Source organism: Lichenostomus cassidix, chromosome 2, assembly GCF_008360975.1.
Source record: "Lichenostomus cassidix isolate B80296 chromosome 2, HeHo_3.0, whole genome shotgun sequence".
Classification (NCBI taxonomy): domain Eukaryota; kingdom Metazoa; phylum Chordata; class Aves; order Passeriformes; family Meliphagidae; genus Lichenostomus; species Lichenostomus cassidix.
In genome coordinates, this window is record NC_139482.1 from 111731803 (window position 1) to 111756180 (window position 24378).

Sequence of the window (24378 nt, forward strand, 5' to 3'; positions counted from 1 at the left end):
TAAACCTTTTATGTGCCACACTTTTACTGCCATTCTATGCTCTCCAAGGTCCTGCACATAATAGGTTCATTACTTTTGATTACTATAGTCTATTGAGACAAACAACTCCAGAACACACTATATATTATGTTCAGTTAAACCAATATAGACTATTTATCCACTGTGCATTATTTCACCTGCAACTCTACAGACAAAATTAACAACAGCTCCTGTAAGCTAAAACTATTAAAACCACTGGTAGTCCTTTGTCATCATTTCATAATAAATACCACACCAATCACAGTGCTGCTCTTTTAATTATGAAACAAAAAGTGTCCACTGCTTCTACTGAGCAGCAGTTACTTTGGTCTAAACAGCAGGTTGCATTGTGATGAATATTTAAAAACTGCACAAAGAGTGAAAACCAATGATAAAATCAATGCAGGTGATTTTTCAATTGATTTTCTTTCCTTGTAAAAGTTTCAAACTATGAGATATCTTTTTATCAACTCAAACATAAAATTTATAGGACAGTATAGCCTGATGCATACATATATCAAAATAATCATCATGTCTGTTTTACATAAGAAAACACCTTAACTTACAAAACAATCCTATGCAGTAACTTGAAATACAAAAGTAACTGAATACAACTGAAATTTCTTAACTGTGTGAGAAAAAAATATCTCTTGCTTGAAATTTAAATGTAATATCTTTGGAGTTTGGTAGTTCCTGATACTGATACAAAGTGAACATAGTGTCTCACTTCTGTTTTTCATCTACCTAGTGATAATTTTATGTGAAATTACAGCAAAGGATGGTCAGCAAGAATTATTCAAACTTTCAAATCACTCACTGAACAACAAAAGGATTAAATTCTGAGAAATTCTAGCCAACATTTTTAGAGGAAATTGTTATGAAGTTGTTAATTTGAGACATATATAATTACTGTTGTGCACTGTAAAGGTTGGGTGGATTCTGGAAGGTGCTTCATGCTGTCAAAGCTGGGGGATGGTCTCCCTCCCTCCCACTACGTATGTTGTCTTCAGTCAAGAATCCATAAGGGGTAAACAGAATGGTCATGTCTACACAAAATCCTTGCACAGTATCTCACTACTAATTTTTTTTAGCCATCAGGACTATGGGGATAATAATAAAATGTTTGCCAGGAAAATTTTATTTGGGTTATAGTCCCATACATTTTAAGGGCAAGCTTGACAAAAATAATGGCAAGTGAACAGTGGAATTAAGTCCACTTAATCTTTGTGTCTTATAGGTAGATTCTCTGATTTGATGGATTTTAAACTCATCTAAACATTTTCTTTTCAAAATTAGTTGAAGCTAGGTAATGGGCTCTAAAAAAATTAGTGGGCAATACTCAGTCAGAAACACAAGGACAGAGGTGTAGCAGCTCTGCAGTCCCAAATCATTAAGCAGTAGGCTAAGAAATAAATGCTTGCTGCTTCAGTTATACTCTGACGAGATGCGGCGCGAGGGAAAACTCACAGCACTCTCAATATGAGATATAAAGTAAGCTCCAACTTTATTTCGCTAAACGAGAGACTTATATACCGTTACAGAAGTTTCTATTCATAGATACACACACACCTGCAGCTGTTCTCACACACTCAGGAATCTTCTTGTTAACTCCCTTATTCTTTTCTCATAACACTCTTGACTCCTAATCTTTCTCATGGCATTCTTCCCACAAAACATTCTCAGGCAAACAACCACTGCAGCTTGTCGGAATTTCACTGAGGCCTGGGAACACTGAAGCCTTGCTCAGTTCTGCTCGGTTAGCATGAATTTTGCTGGAAAAATTGTGTTTTCCAACAATACTCCATTTCTCTGATCTCAAAATTTACTGGAGATATTGATGTTGAATTATTTTCTGCAAACACATTTCAACAAATCTCCCTAGGTTTATGAATGCCCTCTGTCTGACTTTGTGAATTTCATTCTGATCCTTCCTCCACTTTTCCTTCAATGTTTGTTGAGATTTAAGCATAATTCAACAACTAGATTGCAGTAAACTGACTGGAGTCACTGACAATACTCCAAATTTGGCTTGGCTGAAACTCTAATAATTTGCTATTTAGCTGCTAGAGGGTATTCATGTTTCTCCAGATTAATTTATTGGTGGAATAGAAGCAATCATACTTTCTGAGCAAACTATTTCAGAGTTCCTGGCTGAAGGAACCAAATGGTACTTCTTTTGTTTGTTGCATCCCACTGCAGTTAACAGACTCGAGAGCAGCACCTGGAAATACTTCCCTGAGTGAGAGAATCAGGATTTGGCTCTGAGTTTGGCTTTTTGTGTGCCTGGAGTCTGTCTGTGCACATGTGCATGTACTGATGTTATAACAGGATCCAAGAATATGACTAACAGCTGAAAATAGGGCATGTGCAATAAATTATAATAATGAAAATTATAATAATGGCAACAATTTCAGTTTACTTGCACATTTTAAAATTTGAATTTCAGAAACTAAATTGGTATTACTATCTTGGTGAGATAGTTTTACAGCACATTACTGTGAAATAAACTATGATTTAGAGAAAACAGTGCTGCTGACATAGGTAAAAGTGAAATGCATCTCCTGGAAAGAACTCATGTAAGGGTTATGCACTTTGTAATTTCCATTGTAATCTTCATACAAGCATGTCTTTCCTGGAGTGGTTTTCACACTGGTGGAGTGTCAGCCTGTTTCCGTTTGCATAACTAGCTAGAGGAAAAGAAACCAGCAGTTTATCTAAGGAGTATAAGCTATATCATTGCATTGTGATTTTCTAACTAAAAGTTACACTGGATTTTCAAAAAGAAATTTGGGAAATTTCACTAGGATGAACTTTACCTGATTTTGAGAGGTCTGGAAAAATAATAGCTTTACTCTTTTTAATTTGTGAATTACTTCAGTTAATATTGAGATGTCAGCTATATCTGTCATAAGCCCAGTGAACTCAGACAGAAAAAAAACCTCTATGATTTTTAAAGCACACAAATCTATTCTCAAGTCTCCAACACAAGCCACAAACTTCAAAGTTGAAGTCAGACACTTTTAAGAACAACAAACAGGACTGTGCTATACTGTGCCCCAAGATGACACGACATTTTGTGTGCTTCTCCCTACAATAAATAATACGCTCAGAGCAAGCTTTTCCGTGGTTTCGATACTCATATTTTGATGTTTCTTTTCAATACCTCATTTAAGGTTCTATCACATAAAAAGGGAATAAAATCATAGAGAAAAAATGTTTTTATAAACTTGAAAGCAATATTTTTTATAGGCTGTCCAAAAGTATAGAGTACTATTTGACTGTCTGTATGTACACTGACTGAATCTTTCACCTAGTCTATGACAACATTTTTAATATGAAGTATTAATCTCCTGCTGATGGTGAGAAGTATGGTGAGAGAAAGAAATGCCAAGAGCACATAACACCTTCTAGAAAAAGTTATCTATTTTCATTTTTGACAGTAAAAATAATCCAGAATCCAAAACCAATTTTTAGGAACATTCTTGTAATGTGGTTAAAGTTTCTTTATCTTCATTTTTTTTTCATAATATGTTGATGACCAGAAAGCAAAAATATTTACAAATATGTTCTTAAAGACTATTGCTAAAAATATGTCTTGTTTTTTAATTTTGACTATTCTTAACCAAGGAGTCATCTCATCTTTATTTTTGAAAATTTTGCTTTAGTTTGCTCAATGCTATGCCTGATTTCTCTAGGAAAAAGTTGAACGACATGGAAATAATTGGTTCAGCTCCATGAATTTCACAGGAATGAAAATAAGTACATTTACTAAATGCAAACTTTAAATCATGTTTATAACAGATATAAATCATCAACAATTTAGCATTTTATGGTCTGATTGAATGGTGTGCATGTTTTTGAGAAGCAGGTTTTTTATATTGAATTCACTACTTGAAAATATGCAACGACAAAATAAGCCTTAAGTCAGAATCAAGCTTGAATAGCTTTGTAATGAGGATGATTTATTTTGATTCTCACTTCTGATTTCAGAGTTGTCACTGCTGTTGTATACTTCATCCATGCAACTTTGCACAACTGGCAGTGCTGAATATAAACCAAAGCCATATGTTTATGTCCTTTTGCCAAACGACTACAGCAAATAGTTCTATTATTCCCTTAGGTAACCAACATGTGCCAAGTATTTCTATTAGTCTTCTTTACCAAGGCTTTAGAGGGCAGAGTCACAGCTTTATGAAATTAAGGGGTAACTGCTAGCTTTTTTAATTCAGGGAAAAATTATATAGTATACCATGCTGAAATATAGCTCAACTCAGGCTACTTTCTGGAGGCTTTTCTTCCTGGATTATTATTTTTTATGTAGTTCAAAGTCTTGTCACTATTCCCTGTGCTATTTTATATTAAATATATTTTTTTAGAAGAGAGAAAGAATCAATATTTAAAAAAAAAGAAAAAGCTTTGACACCTTGAGATCTTTTTAAGTACACTAAAGTTTTAGACCACTCAACTGTATGGTTAAAAAAATCCCAAACCAATTATAATTATACAAATATATATATTAAAAAAATCACTAATAAATTATCCATCAAAGATGATAATTTAGCAGTGCTTTATGAAATATATTATAATTCCTGGAATCATATAGATTCCAAGATACTTGTGTTACTGACAGTATGTATGGCTACCAGAGTTATATTCACAAACTTAAAAACTAGGATTTCTATGTATTTACAAAAATCTTCATCTGTGCAACTGTTTAATACTGCTATACCCAAATGTTGAAGACTTTCCTTCTTAAAACAGGAGATGTTATGCAAGAAAAGTAGTCCTAGTGCACGAGATACTACACATGAAAACACATAATATTCTAGTACTAATATATAGATATATTTTGACTCAAATTAATTTTTGCAAATAAATAATCCCACCTTTGCGTGTTTCCAGGTGAAAATATGTGCAGATTCCAAAGGACCAAATTCTTCACACAGCCCAAGTTGCCTTGCTTGATTTAACAGATAATCCTCAAATTCATTCTCTGGAAAAAACAAACAAACAAACAGCAAAAAACAACAAAAGAAAACAAAAAAATAGCTATACTAAGTAAAATATAGATGAAGCAAGACATTTTTTAACTCAAATGGATAAATAATCCAGATGCAATATTTTCTTCAAAGGTTTTACAAAGATGGGGTGTAGAGGCATCAACGATGCTTCTTAAAGGCATAAAGAATAAGGTTTTTTCTTTCCTTATGGTAATTTCTTTGTATTGTTCATGCCCTTTTTGACAACTTATGAAATAGACCTGCTTTAAGAAAAGTTTTTCTTCTTATGTGGACAAAAATCCACTGTTTCTGTATGCAGAAATCCTTAGTCAAAATGTTTCAATTGCATCAGAACCCCTTTGACTGAGTAGGACGGTTCAGTACATGATGTAAAATAAATGAGAAGCATTCTGAAATATTTTGAAAACAGAAGAAAACCCTTCAGCTTTATTTTTTTCTGATTTTGAATATTTAAGTTTAAAGTTTGGCAGGCTGACAGTATTCTCAGTATAAGCCAAATTAAGGAAATCTTTGACATTTCTCCATGCTCGATTTTCATTCCTTTCTGCGAGGGACTTTCTGCTAAATCAACATTAACAGCGGGGGAAGTAGAGCTGCAAAAGTTTACATCTGAGTGTATAATACTGAGATCCTTGTTTTCAGAAGTGCTGAATACCCAAAGCCTTCTAACATTTAAAGTTATAGGCACTTGCAACCTGGAAGGATCTCACAATGAACAGTTATTAAGGTCAAACTTTTCTTTGGCATCAATCCTGACAGCAGTGACCAAAACACGAAAATTTTGCTATCAGTTGCAATTTCAGAGGTCCATATCATCCAGCATATTTAGTAAAATAGATCTATTTATTGAATATATTCCAATTATTACAAAGTTTGCAAATAAAGTTTTGGAACTTTAAATATTCATTTAATGATATCTGATGATGGGTTTTTTCAGCAAAATTTGGAATGTCACATTTCTGAAATTGAAAAAGATCATTCTTAACGGATTCTCAGGAAAGCTAGAGTTTATTGACCAACTCATTTCTGCTCATGTCCCAATTGACAGGATGTTAGTTTCATCCCATCAAGAACTTTTAAATAAAATATGTACACTTATATCAAATACTGAAACAGGCAACAGATGTAAGATGATAAAGGGAGAAAACCCCAAACAAAACATCCCAAAACCAAAAAGATTTTTTTAAGCGTTTTTCTAATGAATATATTGCTAGAAAGAGATATTGTTTATATTCAAAGGCCTTTTTTCCTGTTATTCTATTTCAACATTCATTTAAAAAAACTCCAAAAAAACCCACAAAAGAAGTCTCAAAGCCTTCTACCTGCCTCTTCCTCTTTGTTCAAAACACACTAACTTAAAACAAAAGATCTCTGAGAATAACTACAATACGGAGCAAAGCTCTTTCTAAAGATTAAACTTAACAGATTTTTTCCTAAATTTCTATCATGTTAAGTATTTATTAACAATATATTTTTCCTTTATTTTCTCAAAGAGTGCCAATAAAGAACTAAATCACATAAGGGAGTAGCTGTAAACCCTTTCAGTTCCCTAATGTCAAGCTCATTAGCATCCGAATAACCACACAGCAGCACATCATCTGCACAATTGCAATTTTTTACTACTTTTAATAGCGTTTCTCAAAGGGCTCATTTTCAACTTTCTTCAGTGGTTAGTTGGTTCTCTGGGGAACAGGAGCTTCCTGACGCTCACAGCTTCCACTCAACAACCAGGCCGTTTGCTGTCAGAAGCATCAGCCCTCTGCCCTAACCCCATCTGCTGTCTCTCTCATCCTAGGGGACTGAGAGTTAAGACAGCACAGCTGAGATCCACTTGGAAAAGTGCACAAAGGACAAGAAAAAATAAACAAAACTTTTCACATTTAACTTTAAATAATAAGACAGTATGTTGAAAATCCTCCTTTTAAGAAAAGGAGTTTGAAGTGGGGCAGATCTGGGGGTCAGGCTTTAAAATTGTGCTGAAAAACTGCATGCAACAGTGTCAAAGCACAAAACCTGCACTCCTCTGTGCTTAAACACAATAGAAGTTAGTGTTGTTAGAAGTTAGTAAGTTTAATTGTGCTGGGTTTGATTTCTTTCACATAACAGGGTGCTGGCTGCCATTCAGCTGATTCGTGGGTGAGCACCCACATTTGAAGATTTAGTGTTTCATAAAAAGTCGAACACAATGTCATGAATCTGTCATGCTTATAAACAGGGTCTGTAGGATTATGCTGTGTCATGGGACGTGACATACCCTTAATGTAACATAAACTATGTGTCACCCCTGTCCACACTCTAAGAAGTTATATTTCAAATATAAATGGTGGGATCTGATAGTTCAGGTAGCAAAAAAAGCTTGGTGCTGATTTCACAGAAGTATCAAGGTCTTATACAAAATTTATTTAGTAAGCTTTATGAGTTATAAAATTGATCATGGGCCAAATTTTGAAGTATTGTAAGAAGTGTAAATGTCTGCAATACCAACTGGAGAAAATAAGATTTCAGCCTCAAGAGCCCACAGAGAACATCTAACTAGGTTGGTGGTGACTTTGATGGTAAGATCATTGTTGATGGAAATCAGGCAGAGCAAATTAACTTATTTGTCAATCAAGGTTCTTTGGTGGGGTCACTCCCCCTGGGTCCACATGTATCTTCATTTGGCCCAATCTATTCATAGCTTACATTAACTCACTTCTCTTTTTTAGTCAAGAATTCACAACAATTTACAGACAGTAAATTTTGCCTAAACTTCAACTGTCTATGTGTCTGAACAGTATTTTGTATTCTAGAGGGTGAAGCCGGCTTGCCCATAAAGAAAACTTTCACCCTTTTCAACCATCATCTCAATTCAACTTTATAAACCCACAAAGATGGAATATATGAGTTGGTTGATTCGTCAATGTAATTGTTTAGTGAAGTCACCTGGAGCCTTTGCAATTCATTCTTTGGTTTATAGCCATTTCCAGTGCAACATGATTCTGTACTGACTCTGAAGTGCCATCCTACTGAGATCCATGAGTCATACCAGGATACTGATGTGAATCACAGTCCTGATCTTCAACATCAGATGTATGTGACAAATCCCTTCAAACAACTATTTGTTGACCTACCATCATGGTAAAAGTCCACTCATTCAGGTCACATTACTAGAATTCCTGATGATTTTAAAAGGAGAAAAAACATATTGTACAACCACAAAATTATTTCAGCAGAAGTCTGAAGTTATTTTCTGTGTCAGAATTTCAAAACTCGAAGCTGTACCATATTTGTGAAGGATCCCAAAAGGTTTTTAAGCATAATGCATTCCATTTCCAATAGATTAATTTGATTTTCTCTCATTTACCACATCTCTATTGGATTTATTGCAAATATGGGAATGAATAATCACTACAGTTTGTGATTTTTTAACTCAGAATAAAAGTAATATCTAAGGAAACAAAGTCCAATGTGCTCACCATTATGATCCCTGAACATTTCTTGTGATTCTACAGTGACAGTGATTTCTCTTTCTCAAAACAAGATAATGCAGGGTATTTAACATTTGAGAAAATAATATGTGAAAGAAATATATGATTACAAATAAATAAAGATATATTTACCTCTAGATTGCACTCAGATCTTTATTCTGCACAGTCTGAAGTCTGTAACTTTACACATTAAGTTCTGTACAAACCTCAGAAAGATCCTGAAGTACATGTAAAATTTTCAGTGCACAAGTAACCACATTTCATTTGACCTACACCCTCACTGCAGGAAATCTGATGGACTCCACTTGGAAATACCTTTTTTGTGTGTATAATTTGAGCTTCAGAAAGGAGTTTCCTTGGGGCAGAGTACTTGTCTTTGCACTTGTTTTATTCAGTGCAAAGTACAAAGGAAGCAGGATTATTGCTGTTTCAACAATTGCAGTTTCTTTCTCAACTCCAATGCTAAAGTCTATCTTATTTTGTTCGACCATGAGATGAACAGGAGGTCACATTAGCAGTGTGAGACGGGCTGGTAACACAGGCAGTTGTCCTTCTAGCACCAGTAAAAAAACTTCACTTGGACTCATCCTCTCTTTTAAACAGTAATTGCAATGCCAAGATCATAATTCACCTAGCAGAGGAGTTTAACTTTCACCTGATTTAAGCAACAAACTATCCCTCAAAGATGCCGGAGGCTTTGCTGTAATTAACATAACTGCATTTAGATGCTATTCATGACCGATAATTCCAACACCTTGTGAAAAAAAAAAGAGGTTGCAAGCTGTAAACATTATAAACATATTCAAATAAGCTTAACGCAATCTGCCATGCTTATTTCTGCCTAGATCATGGACCAGCGAAATGGTTAATGCAAATGGATTTATAATTTGCTTTGGGGGGCCAGTTTCTTCTCCTTATTTATTAGCCCAGCTGATGGGGCAGATTTGATGAGGCACTTCTGGAATAATTGAGTCATCACACAAAGAAGGCTGCTAGCATTCAGAGTGGTTTTATCAGCAGCAAGCAGGCCTGATTACTGACAATTACACTCTGATCCGGTGATGGAGGAGAAAGAGCCAACGAGTGGGAAATGTCCGTGTTTCTATCCAGGAATAATTTCTACATTCATTTTACATGCTAAGTGTTTCCTATCTCTGCATAATAAACTGTAAACAGGAATAGATGGCACAATGTCCCTTAATATTTCCTGGTAATGAAGACACAAATGTACAGTGAGTGCTGATAAATATAGATGAAACATAAGCTATTCTCTGAGTCTGTATTGTTACCTTTAAAATAAATGCATTTTGGTGGTAAAAGCATAATCATAGCTAATGCAAAAAAATGACAGAAGATTGAAGCTGTCCTTGTAACTACACAGAAACTTTGTAAAAGTCCTGTTAATCACTGCTGCTCTAGAGGCTCATAAGCTGAAGGTGATATACTGGAAAGAACATCATTTTGTTTCTCAATAGTCAACTATGTAGGAACTCTTGTGCTTTGACACAGTAAAGGAGAGCAACAGCAGTGACCTCCATTAACACTTCAGGGATAGAGCACATCGCAATGCTAAACTGAAAAACAATGAAGCTGGTCCTAGAAGATATCTTCACTATGATAAATTCTCATTTCCCTCTCATCAGCTTTAAGACAGTGTTTATAATGAATAATAGAGCTAGACCACAGATTTCATGAGTTGTGTTAAGCAATACATTATTGCCTTTAGAACATTATTTTTATAGCAATTTAGATGCTGTAAAATGACAGTTATTAACAAAATTCTGCAAGCAGAACTTTCAAAAAATCTGTTTCTTTGGGGGAAAAGAATGGGGGGAAACATGAAAACAGACATAGTGGAAAGTTGAAAAGTAATTTTGTGTTTGTTGATGGGCAATTATAGATTTCAGCTAGAAAAAGTTAATGCCCTAGTCTAGGGACAGTTTTTCTTTTTAAGAGTTGATCAGGCATGAAACACTGAATAATAAACTTTTGCATGCTTGTTTATTCCTTTTCCTCTTTTAAAACTAATTCATAGCTTCAAAAGGACTAAAAGTTATTCCCTGCTCGCCTGCAGTAACTATGGCAACTATGTTTCATTAAAGTAGCCACTTAACTTCAAGGCTTGTGTTACAATGATATGCATTATTTTGAGTAAAACCACACCATAACAACCTTATGATTTCAGAGCAATTTTTAAAAAAAAGTTCAAAGAGCATGCGTCACTGGCTCTGGAACACAGGGCTTGTTTTCTTTTAAAACATGTTTACTCTTTTCCAGCCAGGATGACTTTTCCTGCATGGAGTCATCTCTGCTGTCAGGCACAGTGTGGGGGGACTGCAGACCACTACAGACTTCAGCAAGAGATGACCACACTCTGCTCACCAAAGGGCTGCTCAGTAGTTGCAGGGTTGAGGCCAGTGGGAGACACCAGAGCACACAGATCAGCACTACTAAGGACAGTGAAATTATGTGGGTTTAATTACTCTGTTACAGTCTTCTTCAACATCAGGAAGATCCTGGTCTGGTTTTGATGTTTGCTGCATGCCTGCTGTATAGCCACCACTTTTACAGTCTTTGTGCTGTACTTGATTTCAAGCAAGTAAGTTAGGATTTGATGGGTTTCAAGGGCAAATTTTGGGGGTGCTGTTATGGCTGCACTAAATCTCTACAGAAGTTTTGAAGCTGGCTGGGTGCAGTAAAAGTGGTCACTTCTCAAACACTTACAGGCTTAATCTAGGTTACTGTATTCCTTCCCTGTGATTTCTGACTGTTCCAGCTATATTTTATAGGAATATTTTAATAGTCAGAATTAGGACATCAGAATTATTATGCTGGACAAAACCCATGGCTAATTAGCTCACTGGACATTTTCTGACATGGAGTCAAAAGAAGCAATAAACCTAAAAATACAAACTACTTTTATGAAAAGAAATATAACTACCATTCTGCTATCCTATGCATTCATCGTGCCCTTTCTGAACAAGTTCTCTTCATTAAGCATGACAGACGTGTCCCAAGAAAGGGAAAGTCACACAAAGGGAAGAAGTGTGCCTTCCCTCAACATGCAAATCACATATGTTCATTAACTTCAAGAGTGCCATGTGAAGTACAGTCTGCCACCATTTAAAAGACTTGTAATGACCCTAACTGCTAAAGATAATGGGGGCTTGCTTGCACTACTGCACTGCGCTGAAGATCTTAGGAACATGCTGAAGAGCACAGGAAAAAAAACCCAAGAACAAAAATACCACCTTGTAAATCAAAGCAATAAAAGATACGCAAAAAATTGACTAATACTTGTCAAAATGTGCATGTCAAATATTCCCTGGGACAGACTGATTATACAAAAGGTTTTTGCTCATCATATGTTTAGGTCAGGTAAACAAAGCAAGGAAAAGCATGTTCAGTTTATTCAAACTTATAAGAGATTGACATCACCAGGAATGGTGGTTCAAATTCTCTTTTCAGAGCCTTTTATGATTCTAAAGCAGGACAAAGATTGTTTCCTAAAATGACACCTGTCTTCTGTCATAGACATAAATAGAGTCCACCATGATTGACCAAATACCTGGAAAAAAAGGGATTCTGGAACTCTCTTCCTGTCTCTGCCACTGATCTGTTCTGTGCCCCTCAGCAAGTCTTTTCACCTTTCAGCTAAATGAGGATAACGACATAGAGTGCTCTAAAGTGCTTTTGTGCATTTCTAAACATACTTTAATGTAGCAAATATTATTTTTATCATCATGCATTCATCAGTTTAGTAGTCTGCTTATTTCACTCCCTCTGAAACTCAACTTAAAATATTTCCTCTTTAACTTCAAGCATTTTAAAAAAATGAAACAAATGAAAAAGGACAATACTTAGAAGGATGGGTACTAACGAACATATGGTGAATGGCAAAATAATTTGAAACACGTTTCCATTCTCTTCTCTCCTAATATCTTAGGCAATCTGGATATAACTGTAATCTTTGCATGTCACACACTTATCTTAAAAATCTGTTTGTTTGCCTATACAGAGACACATTCTCCAAGAAAACATCTCTAACTGTTTTCCTTTGAATATTTTTGCTCTCATTGCTGAAAATGTCAATAAGATGTATATATATTTTGAGTATATATGTATGTATATAGATACATGTATATGTATGTGGGTGTATAAATATATATATATTTCTGTGCATATATATATGTATATATGTCTGTGGTATCATTAAGTTCAAATATCACACACAGCAAGCAGTGTATTTAATTTAAACTAATTTGAAAGGGGAAAGTTTCTTTCAAAGTGAACATCTTAGATGTGTGGTTAGAAAGTGACTTACGGTACCACTAAACAATACTAAGTTAAAAATAACCCTACAGAAATATATCTTTGTAATACTATTTTAGATTGGCAAAATAATAGTAATCATTCCACTGCAGCAAACTAGAGCAAGATGAAAAAACTCATCCTAAGGAGAGATGTCTTATAAACTTTGTCACTTTAAGCTCAGATTCCCTAGTGTAAGCCTGGCTGCACTGAAAACAGCCAGAGCACTCTGGTGTTCCTCAATAATACATGCTATCTTCATGAGAAAGCACTCACATACCCTTGGTGGTAATCACACAGGTGTACAATACACAGTCCTAGTCAGAAGATCTGACAAAGCAAGGTAATCAAAAACTATTTTGCATGTGACAGCTGTAAATAATAAATGGCAGTGTAGAAATTCCAGTAGCACACTAGTGAAGATTTGTTATTTTAGGTGATAGTTATGTTATTTTAGATAAGTAGGCCTTAATCAGGTGTCTGAATATCTGTGTAACAGTCTGGCTTGTTGTTTGGGCTCTGATTAAATATGGGCTCTATGTCTTGTGTTGGAACCTCAAATGCCAGTGTGTGCAGAAAAAGGGGTGGCTTGAGGGGTTGCTTTTGTGCTCAGGGCATAATCCTTCTTTTTTTCCTTTTTTTTTTTCATATGCTGTGCTCACCTATTCAGGAGACAGATTTTTGTTTCCTTTTGAAGAGGTCTGCATAATTTTGCATCAAAACTGTGTCCTGCCACGAGAAGTAGTAGCTCTGACTTTTAAATAACCAGCATCACTACAGACTCCATTATGGCAACCAACAACCTTAAATCATTTTGACAGTGCATTCTCTGCACTGCCCATATACTTGGAGGCTGTCCTCAAAACACTGAAAGCTGAGACAATATTCATGGTTAAGAAAAGTCCAGAAGCAGCCAAACAGGTGGGCACTTCTTTCAGAAAAGACCTTTTTAGATGGAAGACCTTTTGTACGCTTGTTCTATCCTAGGCCCCTTTCAGGGGCTACACCTGAGAGAGAAAGTGAATTATCAATGACATTTTTTTAAAGAATCAGTGGTTTAACACTAATTTCTAATCAGATCCTACAGAAAGGAACAGCTCGCATGGCAGCTGTACTTTTCCCAGGGTTAATTACCTTTCACTGCTCTCTACTAATGAGTCAGCTGTTCCTGTCATCACACAACTACACTGTGTTCATCTGTAGCTCTAGCTGTGGACAAACACAGTAGCTAGAGCCCTGTTTACATATTGGCGAGGTTTGTTGTGCAAAGAATTTGCAAAGCAGTTTAAAAAAACAGAAATGCTTAAATCTCCTTCCATTCCCATGTCTCTTTTCATGGAAACAACATTATTTTTAGGGCAAACATGATGTTCTCCAGGCTCCTAAATGAATCAACAGGAGCAGGAATCTAAGGACATAAAAGAAATCAGGGTTTTTTTGCAATATTGCATAATAGTTTATGTAAGGAAGATTAGATCCCTGTAGCCATCTAGTTTATCTTACCTGATTGTTGAGTGAGGATGTTTATTTACAGCTTGCTGATCTGGGAACTAGGAAACTTCTTTATAAAATATTGTTTTAGGTAGTATAACAGGTAATAGCACAAAAATTAATGCAGTTGGGGAAAGAGTTGGTATTATTTTATATGGCAAACTTTAATGAGACAATGATTTAAGACTTTCAGTAAACTGTTAATGTTTTTACATAATTCCAACAGGTAATTCAATAGCAAGTAAATAGAACATGTAATTTTCTAGCTCAGTTGAACAGGATGTATTTTTTATAGCCATATAAGATCAAGAGTAGTAGCTACTACTGGTTATTTCAGCTCTTGTGGGAGCCTACAAAGACTGTGGCTAAAGTCAGGCATTGTGACAACTGTTCCAAAGCTCAAGTCCTGTTTGAGTCAACATTCAGAAAATGTTTTTCATACAACTGAGGGCAGGACTCTAAGATGGTACTGTCTTGATAACATGATTTAATGCTGTAACTATCTGTATGGAGGTTGCCCTGATCCGAGGAGATTTCCTCAGTGTAAGATCTTCAGATGTTGGAAGAGAAAGCAAATTTTCACCAGACAGCAAAGGGACAACATACATGTACATGTCATGTGAGAATGAGCTCAGCTACCAGCAGATTTATCTGCAACAGGCCTGTTCATGAAGTTATTATTTGTCAGAATTCCTTGCTAGCTTTCACATAAGATAATGACAATTGACAAATTTATGGCAGGAATATAGGCATCTTAATATTATGATGGAAGAAGAAATTTAAGCTTCCAGCCTCAGGTTAACCTTGTGGGACTGACAGCTAAAAATATGGTAAATTTCCTTTTGAGAACACCAAAGCAAAAGCACCATGGATTTCAAGGGATCACTTCAATCTAGGAAATTAGTAGTATTTTTTCCTTCAAACTTTACAGTAACAAACCACCTCTGTTTGTCAGGCACCCCAGGTTGTGCAAGCTGTATTGACAGCTCGAACACTCTGAGCAGAGTGAAAATATGAGCTGTGTGGTTATGCTCTTTTAAAAGGTGGGTATTTATTTATTGCACCATTAAAAGCAATTGTCCTGCTTCATTCTGGATTAAGTGAAAGTGAATTTCCTGGAGGTGCATTAATTGGGCTTAATGATTCACAGAAACCCCTGATCACTCAGGTCAGGCCAGGGAAAATTGTTATGTAATGCTCATTTTGTCTCAGATTCTTCCGCTGACCAGATTATTCCTTCTTCCAACACACTGTATCTGCCTCATTGTTAATGTAAAAAAAAAAAAAAAATTCCCAGGGATAGCATGGCTATTCTCCACCTAGTCAAAGGTCTTCTCTTCTTACTGTCTTACGTTTCCTTAGTTCTCAAGAACATTATTCCTCATTATTCCTCCTTCATCCACAGGCAGAAAACCGGGAAAAATTCCTTCCAATTGGCGAGTAGAAAAACCTAACATTCGGAACAAGTTTCACTCTTTCCTGAGATCTGGTCTGCTTAACTTGAACCCTGTCAGTACCCAGGCCTATGAGCTGTCTACAAGAAGTAGACTTCATGCTGTACACTGAAGCATCTGGGATGCTAGAAGGCAGCTTCTCTAAAGAGTCTATTAAGATGATGATATCCCTATTGTGGGAATCTCTGTTGGAGATTCAGGAGGAAGAACAAAAAAAATTTTGTGACAAAAATCACAGTGTTTTCCATACCATGTCCTCTTATAAACTTCTTTACTCCTAAAGTCTCATGTAAATTTAAAAGACAGGGATCATCGTGCAACTAACAAATAGATACCAACACTCCCCAAATAACCAGGGAATTAAGCTGTGTGTCCTGGAGAACGTCTGCAATGCTGAACTTGCTCTTTGAAGGCTGGCAATCATTGATTTAAAGCAGCTTGCACTTCAATATTACGGTACTATTCCCCGTGATCACAATATAGGAGCATATAAGTCACACTAATAACAATAAAAATAAGTGGTATTGCTAATGTTGTTGCTATAAATAACATTGGGCCCAAAGTATTCAGGGATAAATCTGTTTATCCTCTCATGCTATTCAGAATGACTTAGGGATACATAAGAAGACACTTTTTAATGATAGCAACTAAAGTGTTGATTTTACGGAAGAAAAGTCTGAGAATATTATATGTAAGCTGGTTAAGCTTTTCAGGATAAATGTTAAAGCATTATAAAGGGTTATGTTTATTGAACTGGTGCCAATTTATACCATAATGAGTTTTATATGCCCACAATATTGTGCAAGATTTTCATTGAATTTGAGTCTCACCTGTAAAGGTGCTACTGGAGACGCAGAGTTACTCATCCTTTGCAAAACTCAGCTTTTCAAAATGAGATCAAGCCAAGCATTATCTTACAGCAGAATTTACTGCTGTGTCTATCCTACTCTCAGAGAAAGACTCTGAAAAGGCACTGTGAGTGACCCAGCTATTGCTCCCTGCTTCCAAGACCCACCTGTGCCTTCTGTGGGATGGATTAGGGTAGTGCATAGCCAAGTACTCTCCCATAGGGAACATCCACTACATAAGGTTTAGCTCAGATCCGTGGAGTTCCATGCAGCTTTAAACCCCACAGAAATTTTGGGTTGCCCACTTAGAAAGAGAATTTAGGAACTTTGCCTTGATCTGAAGGAACTTTGAGAAGCTGTCCCTAGAAATTTAAAAGATTATTTGTTTAAAAAACACACACCTGCTTGCTAAAATTGTGGGATAATAAATAATTCTGTAAAAATCAAAATCTGTGTCATCAAATCTCTTGAAAAAGGAAATAAAACAGTTGAAATCTATGCAACGAATGCACAACATCTGAAATTTTTGTCTGAAAGCTTGTTTATAGGTTTTATGAAACATGGGGAATATTGAATCACTATAATCATCCACTGAAACAGTGCAAAACCATAATCAAATCAATCTTTCTATTACCTTAAAGCTTGAAAAACAGAGTCTTGAAAGCCTGAGGAGACAGAGAAACCACCCCTAAAAGTGCCTCCAGACTCTAAGTGGTGACCAACAGGAAAATGTCTGGAAATGCTTCTATCAGCAGTATTTAAAAAACACAGCAGACTTAAGGTATTTTTGAATTAATGGATAGTGCTAAATCTTTAGAGTTTGTTTGTCATTATTTTTTTGAGAAGTAGTTTTGAGAAAGAGAACATTGTTCTTAAAGGAAATATAATGCCTTCTAAGAAGAAAGCAAGGAACTGATGCCTTCCCTTTTGTAAAAACTACTTTTCAGGAGAAAATTTAGTCCTCTGAGCTGCACGTAGCACTATTCACTTTTGTTATTCTGCTCTCCATTAATAGAGGAGCAGACACAGATTTTCATCAATGTCATGTATATGCAAGAGGAGACTTTTGATCTAAAGTATATCATATCCATATCACTGTCTAGTGTGAAAATGTGAGAAATGTTTCTGTGTAGAGAAGATTTAAGAAGAAATCAAGTCCAGTTTGTAGGCTGGATGGGAAAGACAGGATTCATCTTCATAACTTTACATGCCTGAAATACGAATATATCTTTCTGAGGCAGTAACTGCTGGATTCCCATGGCCTCTGTGTAGCCTGTAGGCAACCTGCAGGCATCTCTGATGCTGTGTGGATGTGTGATATGTCTTACTCATTTCATACTCTGCTTCAGGGTGAGATGAATTGCACACAAGGTACGTCTCTTTCCACTGACTCTCAAGGGAATCTGGATAACTGGCTCAGGTCTAGCCGCTTCCACTCTGCACATTGACATTTCACCAAGTGGGGATTGCTAACCAAGGAACCTATGGCAATCACTGAACAGCATCTTATGGCTTAAATAATGTTTGCTATGTGAGCTGTGTAGTGAAATAGGGCTAGGAAGGCAAGAGAAATAGAATAGGGAACCATACTCCAGGAACGAAGGCAGAGCCAGTCCTAGTAGGAAAGAACTAGCAAACAAAGCGAAGCTGATGAACAAATAAAGGGAGCACTAGGAGATGGTGAAACTTACAGAAAAGCAGAGTTAGCCACAGCTTTGACATGAGCAGTGTGGTTTCAGAGACACAGGAGAATCCAGTGCAAAGAGGCAAAGGAAAAGGTCACCACGATACGGTAAATATTTCTTATCTAGATACAGCAGAAAGAAGACAATCAAGTTCTAAGCAGAACAGAGGGAAGCTGAACTCTAAGAGTTGGTATGGACTGAAATACCATATTTTTATTATTTGCATTGGACAATATTTTATGAAGGAATAAAAGTTTTCCTGATGAGTAAATTCATCACATGGATTAGTGTCTGATAAATGGAAAGTGTCTGATATGAGCAAAAGTTGCTAATAGAGCTTATCTATGTTTCTTGCTTGGTTTATTATGAACTATTGCACACTGGAGAAACCTAATGTCACCAGTGAGACTGGATCTGCATTTAATTCTTTTCTATTGGTTTGTTTTAACCATACATAATTCCACCTGGCCTGCGTTTTTTTAGTGTCTTCCATTCTGAGCCAAATTTTCAACCATAAAAGTAAATAAATTAAAACTCAAATTCCTTCTTGTAACTTTTGCTGGCCTTTGGGTGCTAATAAGAGCCAGATTTTCAAAAATTAAAATTTCTTCATGCCTACATTGTTTGCCACAAATATTTTTTAGCATGTAAGGTGAGTGTTTAGGCAAAGAATTATTAACACAATTCTTTGCTTGATTTGTGAGTGTCAAAGAGATCTGAGTCATATGCACTCAGTGAAATGCAGTGTAAGAAACAAAACAAAGCAAAGAAAGATTCTACACCCTTCTTCTCATTATTAATTATTATTATTATTATTATTATTATTATTATTATTTCATGTATTCACCCCAAAGAAAAAAGTCTTGTTGGTGAAATTCATCATATCTAAACAAAAGACTGGCAGCTTAAGTAAGTATATGAACAGGGGGAAGGGAGACTTATTTCCTGAGTTTCAACAGATGTCATACTTAATTGGTTGTGAAATAAACCAGAGCTACTCTCGGCCTGCTTCCCTAGTTTCAGCTGTGAAAACACTTTTAAACATGTGCATTTCCCTCCTGCTTCTCATAATGAGGGTGTGGGGTGAGAATCAAACCTCCAAAAGGAGTAAAGCAGCATGCATGTTGCATACAGGCCTTCAGATACACTAATTAAGCAGAAATGTGAGTTGCATCTTTTGTCCCTGTGAGATACACATCAATACTGCACGAGCCAAGACAACTCTGTTGAAAGGTTACCGCCTTTGCCTTCTGCTAATATCAGGAAGCCACTGGACTATCCCATTCTGCACAAAGTTTTTCCACCTTCCTGTATTTTCTCTCAAAAACATTCTTTGTCCTAAATAACAGCATTGTCAATATACTACAACTAGTAGAAATGGGATCATTTTTGTACTTTTGACAGAGAGAGCGCCTTAGAAGTTGGGGTATTTTTTCCCCTTGTGGTTGTTTGCTGCTAGAAGCAACAGCATAACACCACATTTAACACAATGACAGCCACAAAGATTTTTTTAAAAAGAAAGAATTGTCAAGTATAAAATAGTTTGGCTACATATGGTGATGGACACAAGAAAATTGAGAATTAAACTTCTCACAGACCAAAAGCCCAAACATTTGCAACTGTGGCTAACCACCAGTCAATGGTATGCTAATATAAATAAAGCCATTTGTTTTTAAAGGGCTATGGCAAAGAATGTTAGCCATTCATTTTATGCCTTATTGGATGTAGCCCTCTAAATCAAATTGCTCTTTCGAGCTTCACAGGAAAAAGCTAAATATATGATAGGTGCCTCTCTGTGAAACTCAGTAAACAAATAAAAAAAATTGGAATAGTGTTTGTTAAAGCTTTTCAAATGGAAATGCAAAGAGAATTGTGTAAAAAGAAAAATTAAGGCCAAGGTTAAATATGTTTAATTCACCTGTGGCAACCAAACTGAACAATATTTGTTCTTTTAGTTTAAACTTGGAACCCAGGTCCCAGAGGTGCTAGGAGAGAGCTTTAATCCCTGGGAAAAAAAAATTCAAATTCCCAAAGTGTGTGATGAAAACCAGTATAATCCTTTCTGAAGTGAGAAATAAAATAAAAAATACTTTTTTTTCCTATTAAAACAAGAGCAGTCATCATGGTCTTTATTCTTTCAATGTTTTACAGGTCTGACTTTCGGCAGATGACCTCTCTTGTTTGTCCCTACATGTTTTCCAAAATATAAAAGTGAAATAGAGTCCCAAGGGCACTGTACTTGAAAGGTTATGAGAGTTAGAGAATTTTAACCATGCCTGCCAAATCAGCAGATGGCTTGTGATTATAATTATATGCATCAATAAAACGAATAATCTTTACAAAATTTGAATTTCTACTAAAGTAAGGGATTTAGTAAGCAGATGCAACAGAATGCATTTTCTTTAACCCTTTTTGTAGACAGTACTGTTTATCACAAAAATAATGGCAAGGTTCTCCATAGATTAGCTTGAACATACACTTGAGCCATAAATATATGCTTCTTTTGACCAAGTGTCAATGCTACTTAGTGTGATTTATGTGTTCAGTTGCACTCTGTTCACTAAACGTTGAATGCTTATATATAGGATGATTCCCATCAGACCTATACTTCAAAATGGTCTGTAATTTTATAAAATGTTAGAGATACAATGAAAATATCATGTGTACTCATTCTTTTCATTTTTGTCGCAGTGCTCATTCATTCTGTTTCGTATTTGGTGACTTTCCGTGTCTCTTATGGAGTCTCAGTTAGCCACATTATTAGTGAAGAAAATATTTTTTTCCCCAAATGTGGCATATTTAAGAAAGGTTTGTGTGTTGGTGGGGTGTTTTGTTTTTTTTTTTTTTAATCACAAGAAATTAAATTAGAGAAAAAAACCATATTAATAGGAAAAAAAAATCAGAATTGTGGTTTTCTATGACCGCTGATCTTACTTTCAAGCTTACTTTTGTAACAAGACCATGTGTGTTAGATTGTGTGAAACGTCTGCCTGAAGTAGGAGAAAGTCGCACAGTAGAAAAATTAAAGAGAACAACAAAAAAATCCCCCTTAAGCCAAATTTATTTCTGGACTGCCTCATAAAAATTATTTGAAGACAAGATATTCACATCCTATAATTCTTCTAATATAGTAAGGAATTAAAAATTTGAGAACAATAACTACATGTTCAAAAAGGTCCCTGTTTGGCATAGTGTAGCTGTCTACCTACAGTATTTTAACATTTATTTTATTCAAACATTTAAATGAGAACTTTTATTTCAGGAAGTTATGTTTGTCTGACTTTTTAGCTTCCATACTATCTCTGATGTGAAGAGTACAAAACAATATTTTTATGCTCATTAAAAAGTGGATTTTTACTTCAGAAATGACAGAGCCATTACTCTGTATCATGTAAATCCTTCTTAACATAAGGATTATTGACCTGATAGTCCATAACGGTGCCTTTGGAGCCATTACTGCTCTGCTGTGCCAATCCAGATGCTGTACATGTGCTTCAACTTGGGGACAGGAGGGGCAGCGAAAGTGTCAAAATTTCTCATGAGATTTAGGGAGCTGACCTAGTGACTCTACCTCTGGAAAAAGAAGACCACTGTTAAGGAGAAATTGGGATCTCCAGTTCTTCCTTGAACCAGTGTTTTGGAAAAGTTCTACAGCATTTTTTTAAACCTAGTGCCTCATGGAGCAGAGTTCAAATACATGCCCTTAAATGAAAATCTAGATCTTTTTCACCAAAGTACTTCAGTGGAGGGAAAAGTTCACACATGAAACCAAACCTGGAATATGTGCTAGCAAATGTTATTTGAATCCCCTAAGCAAATCAATAAAACCCTCATCTTCAAAACAGTTACCCACCTGCTTTGCTGTATTAAAGTGAGCCATCGACCTCACCTCAGTGGAATCACTCATGTGTATAAAAGTTTTTGTCAGTGTTCACCTATCCAAGAAGGTAAACCCTGTCTTCCTTCTAAAGTAACTTTTGCTGTTAGATTATCACCTTTTTTTGAACCAGAAATCTCTTACTTAGAAAGGCAAGAGTTGCTAGTATCATTAAAAGTCTTCCATGAACATAAAAGAGAGCAATTCTCCTCCAAAGAAATTTTATGTAAATGCTAAAAAAAAAGTTAAGAGGAAGACAACCTTTTTTATTATTAATTGAACAGTATCTGTAATCTGAAGTATTTCAAGGTAACTAAAATCCAGAAACACGGATTTTGCGTATGTAGTTTTTAATAATCCACAACTATGCGCACAATAACTAAAAAGTGACCCAATCCCAGGTATATATATATGCTTCCAAAATCAATCAGTTCAGTAACAGACTTTGGTCTAGATTCTCTATATACTTGTGGATATAGTAAAATATAAAGTTTATTCCGCATGATATCTGCTATGTCTTATTTTGGAGCGACAGCGTCAGACCTTCATGAGGATTGTCAGTGACTTTGGAGATACTTGCCTGTCAGGCATATCAGATATTTTGGAACTGGTGGCTTGAAAAACTAGAAACATGCAAAAAACTGAATTAGAATTCTTCAAATCAACTGCGTAGTACCATAAAGTTTTTCAGATCCGCATGCACAGCTCATACTCTTGTGCCCTGAACTGTGCACTAAGATAAAGGTAGAGGCCTCATATTGGATTGTATAGTCCAAAAAGTCGAGTCAAATGTGGTTTCTAAAAATCTGGAGTGTTTCGTACTTTATCAGGGAGATCAGATGAATGACATTAATTATCAGAAATCAAGTTTTCTTTTTCTTTTCTCTTAGGTGTACTAAAGAAATGACAAGAGGAAAAAAATGAAGCTGTGAAAAACTACTAAAACTTACTGAGGCTCAACCTGTCGGATTACAGAATGTAATTGTCAGATTACAGCAGTATGGTTTCTGTAACACTGCTGCGTGTGCATTACCCCTATGAAACCACTCTTTGCTTTTAATAATATAAACAGCTGAACTTATTATTGTGGTGAATGCTGAAATATCAAATACCCTTTACTCTTGTTGGTGTAGCTACGTAAGAGGCATATATGACTGTGTCCCAGGGATATGCTAATTTTTAGAAGCTGTGGGGATGCACCTGAACATCAAATACCTTGGAACATTTTCTGTTAAAATAAACTGAAAACTTCATATCAATTAGAATATTTTAAAGCAAAACAGTGCTGCAATCCTGAAGCTTGGCAAATCTCTGTTGATCTAGGTTTGAATTACAGGACTTAGAAAGAAGGCTTGTTTTCTGATGCCTGAATATCTCATATTTACTGAGGTAACATAGGCAAAATGTTTCTGATATATACACAAGTTTAAAAAATATGAAAAGTAAAATAAAATACACAATTTTACTTGGGTTTGGTTACTTTCTCATTATATTTCTTAAACCGGAACTACCGGGAAATACAAAAGCAGATATAACTGAAAATATACCTAATAAATACTGAGTGTCAGGTAACTGGGATACTACATAGGTGAATATAGTTTTTTGCATATGTGAACTTTCTTTACAAATATGCCACATGGATTTGTATATATGCATATGCTCATACCCCTTTGCAAGGAATCATCAAATGTATTTGTTAAAATGTCACATTTTATCTTAGTGTCTGTGAGCTGTGGTGATAATTCTATTGCCCGTGCAGTAAAAAGGATGTTCCTGGGTAAGCAACATATAATGAACTGACTTTTGTGACCTGTGAAGAGTTTTAATTAAGTGAACAGGTTATCCTGATACGTCTAAATACACATATATTGACAAGCTTTTTCTAAATTAGATAAGTCTCCCAAAGCAAAGCAAAGCAAAGCAAAGCAAAGCAAAGCAAAACAAAAAACAAACAAACAAAAAAACCAAACCCCAAACACTGAACAAAAGATCAATTTTAATACAGACTGATAACTAAACCCCACTTCTTTAACTCTCCGTGTTTGATAAAGCATTCTTTAAACATATGGTTTGCAGTGGTTTTGCAAGGAGGAGAGGAGAAGCATTACTTAACTCACAAAGGCATCTTGCAATAATATCATGTTGTTTTGAAGCTAACATCCCCTGAGCCTCCAAAGTGCAAGGCAGACAGAAACATTTTAGCAAT

The 24378-nt window shown here is 35.6% G+C and overlaps 1 protein-coding gene across 2 annotated transcripts in view; it reads right to left on the reverse strand.

Moving 5' to 3' along the window:
* The window catches only part of ST18 (ST18 C2H2C-type zinc finger transcription factor), a 169186-nt gene that overhangs the window by 70221 nt on the left and 74587 nt on the right, over positions 1-24378 (reverse strand). For both annotated transcript variants that reach the window (XM_085052832.1, XM_085052833.1), the window contains one exon: positions 4905-5011. In XM_085052832.1, coding sequence (XP_084908958.1) covers positions 4905-5011 — 107 coding nt within the window. The remainder of the gene's footprint in view (positions 1-4904; positions 5012-24378) is intronic.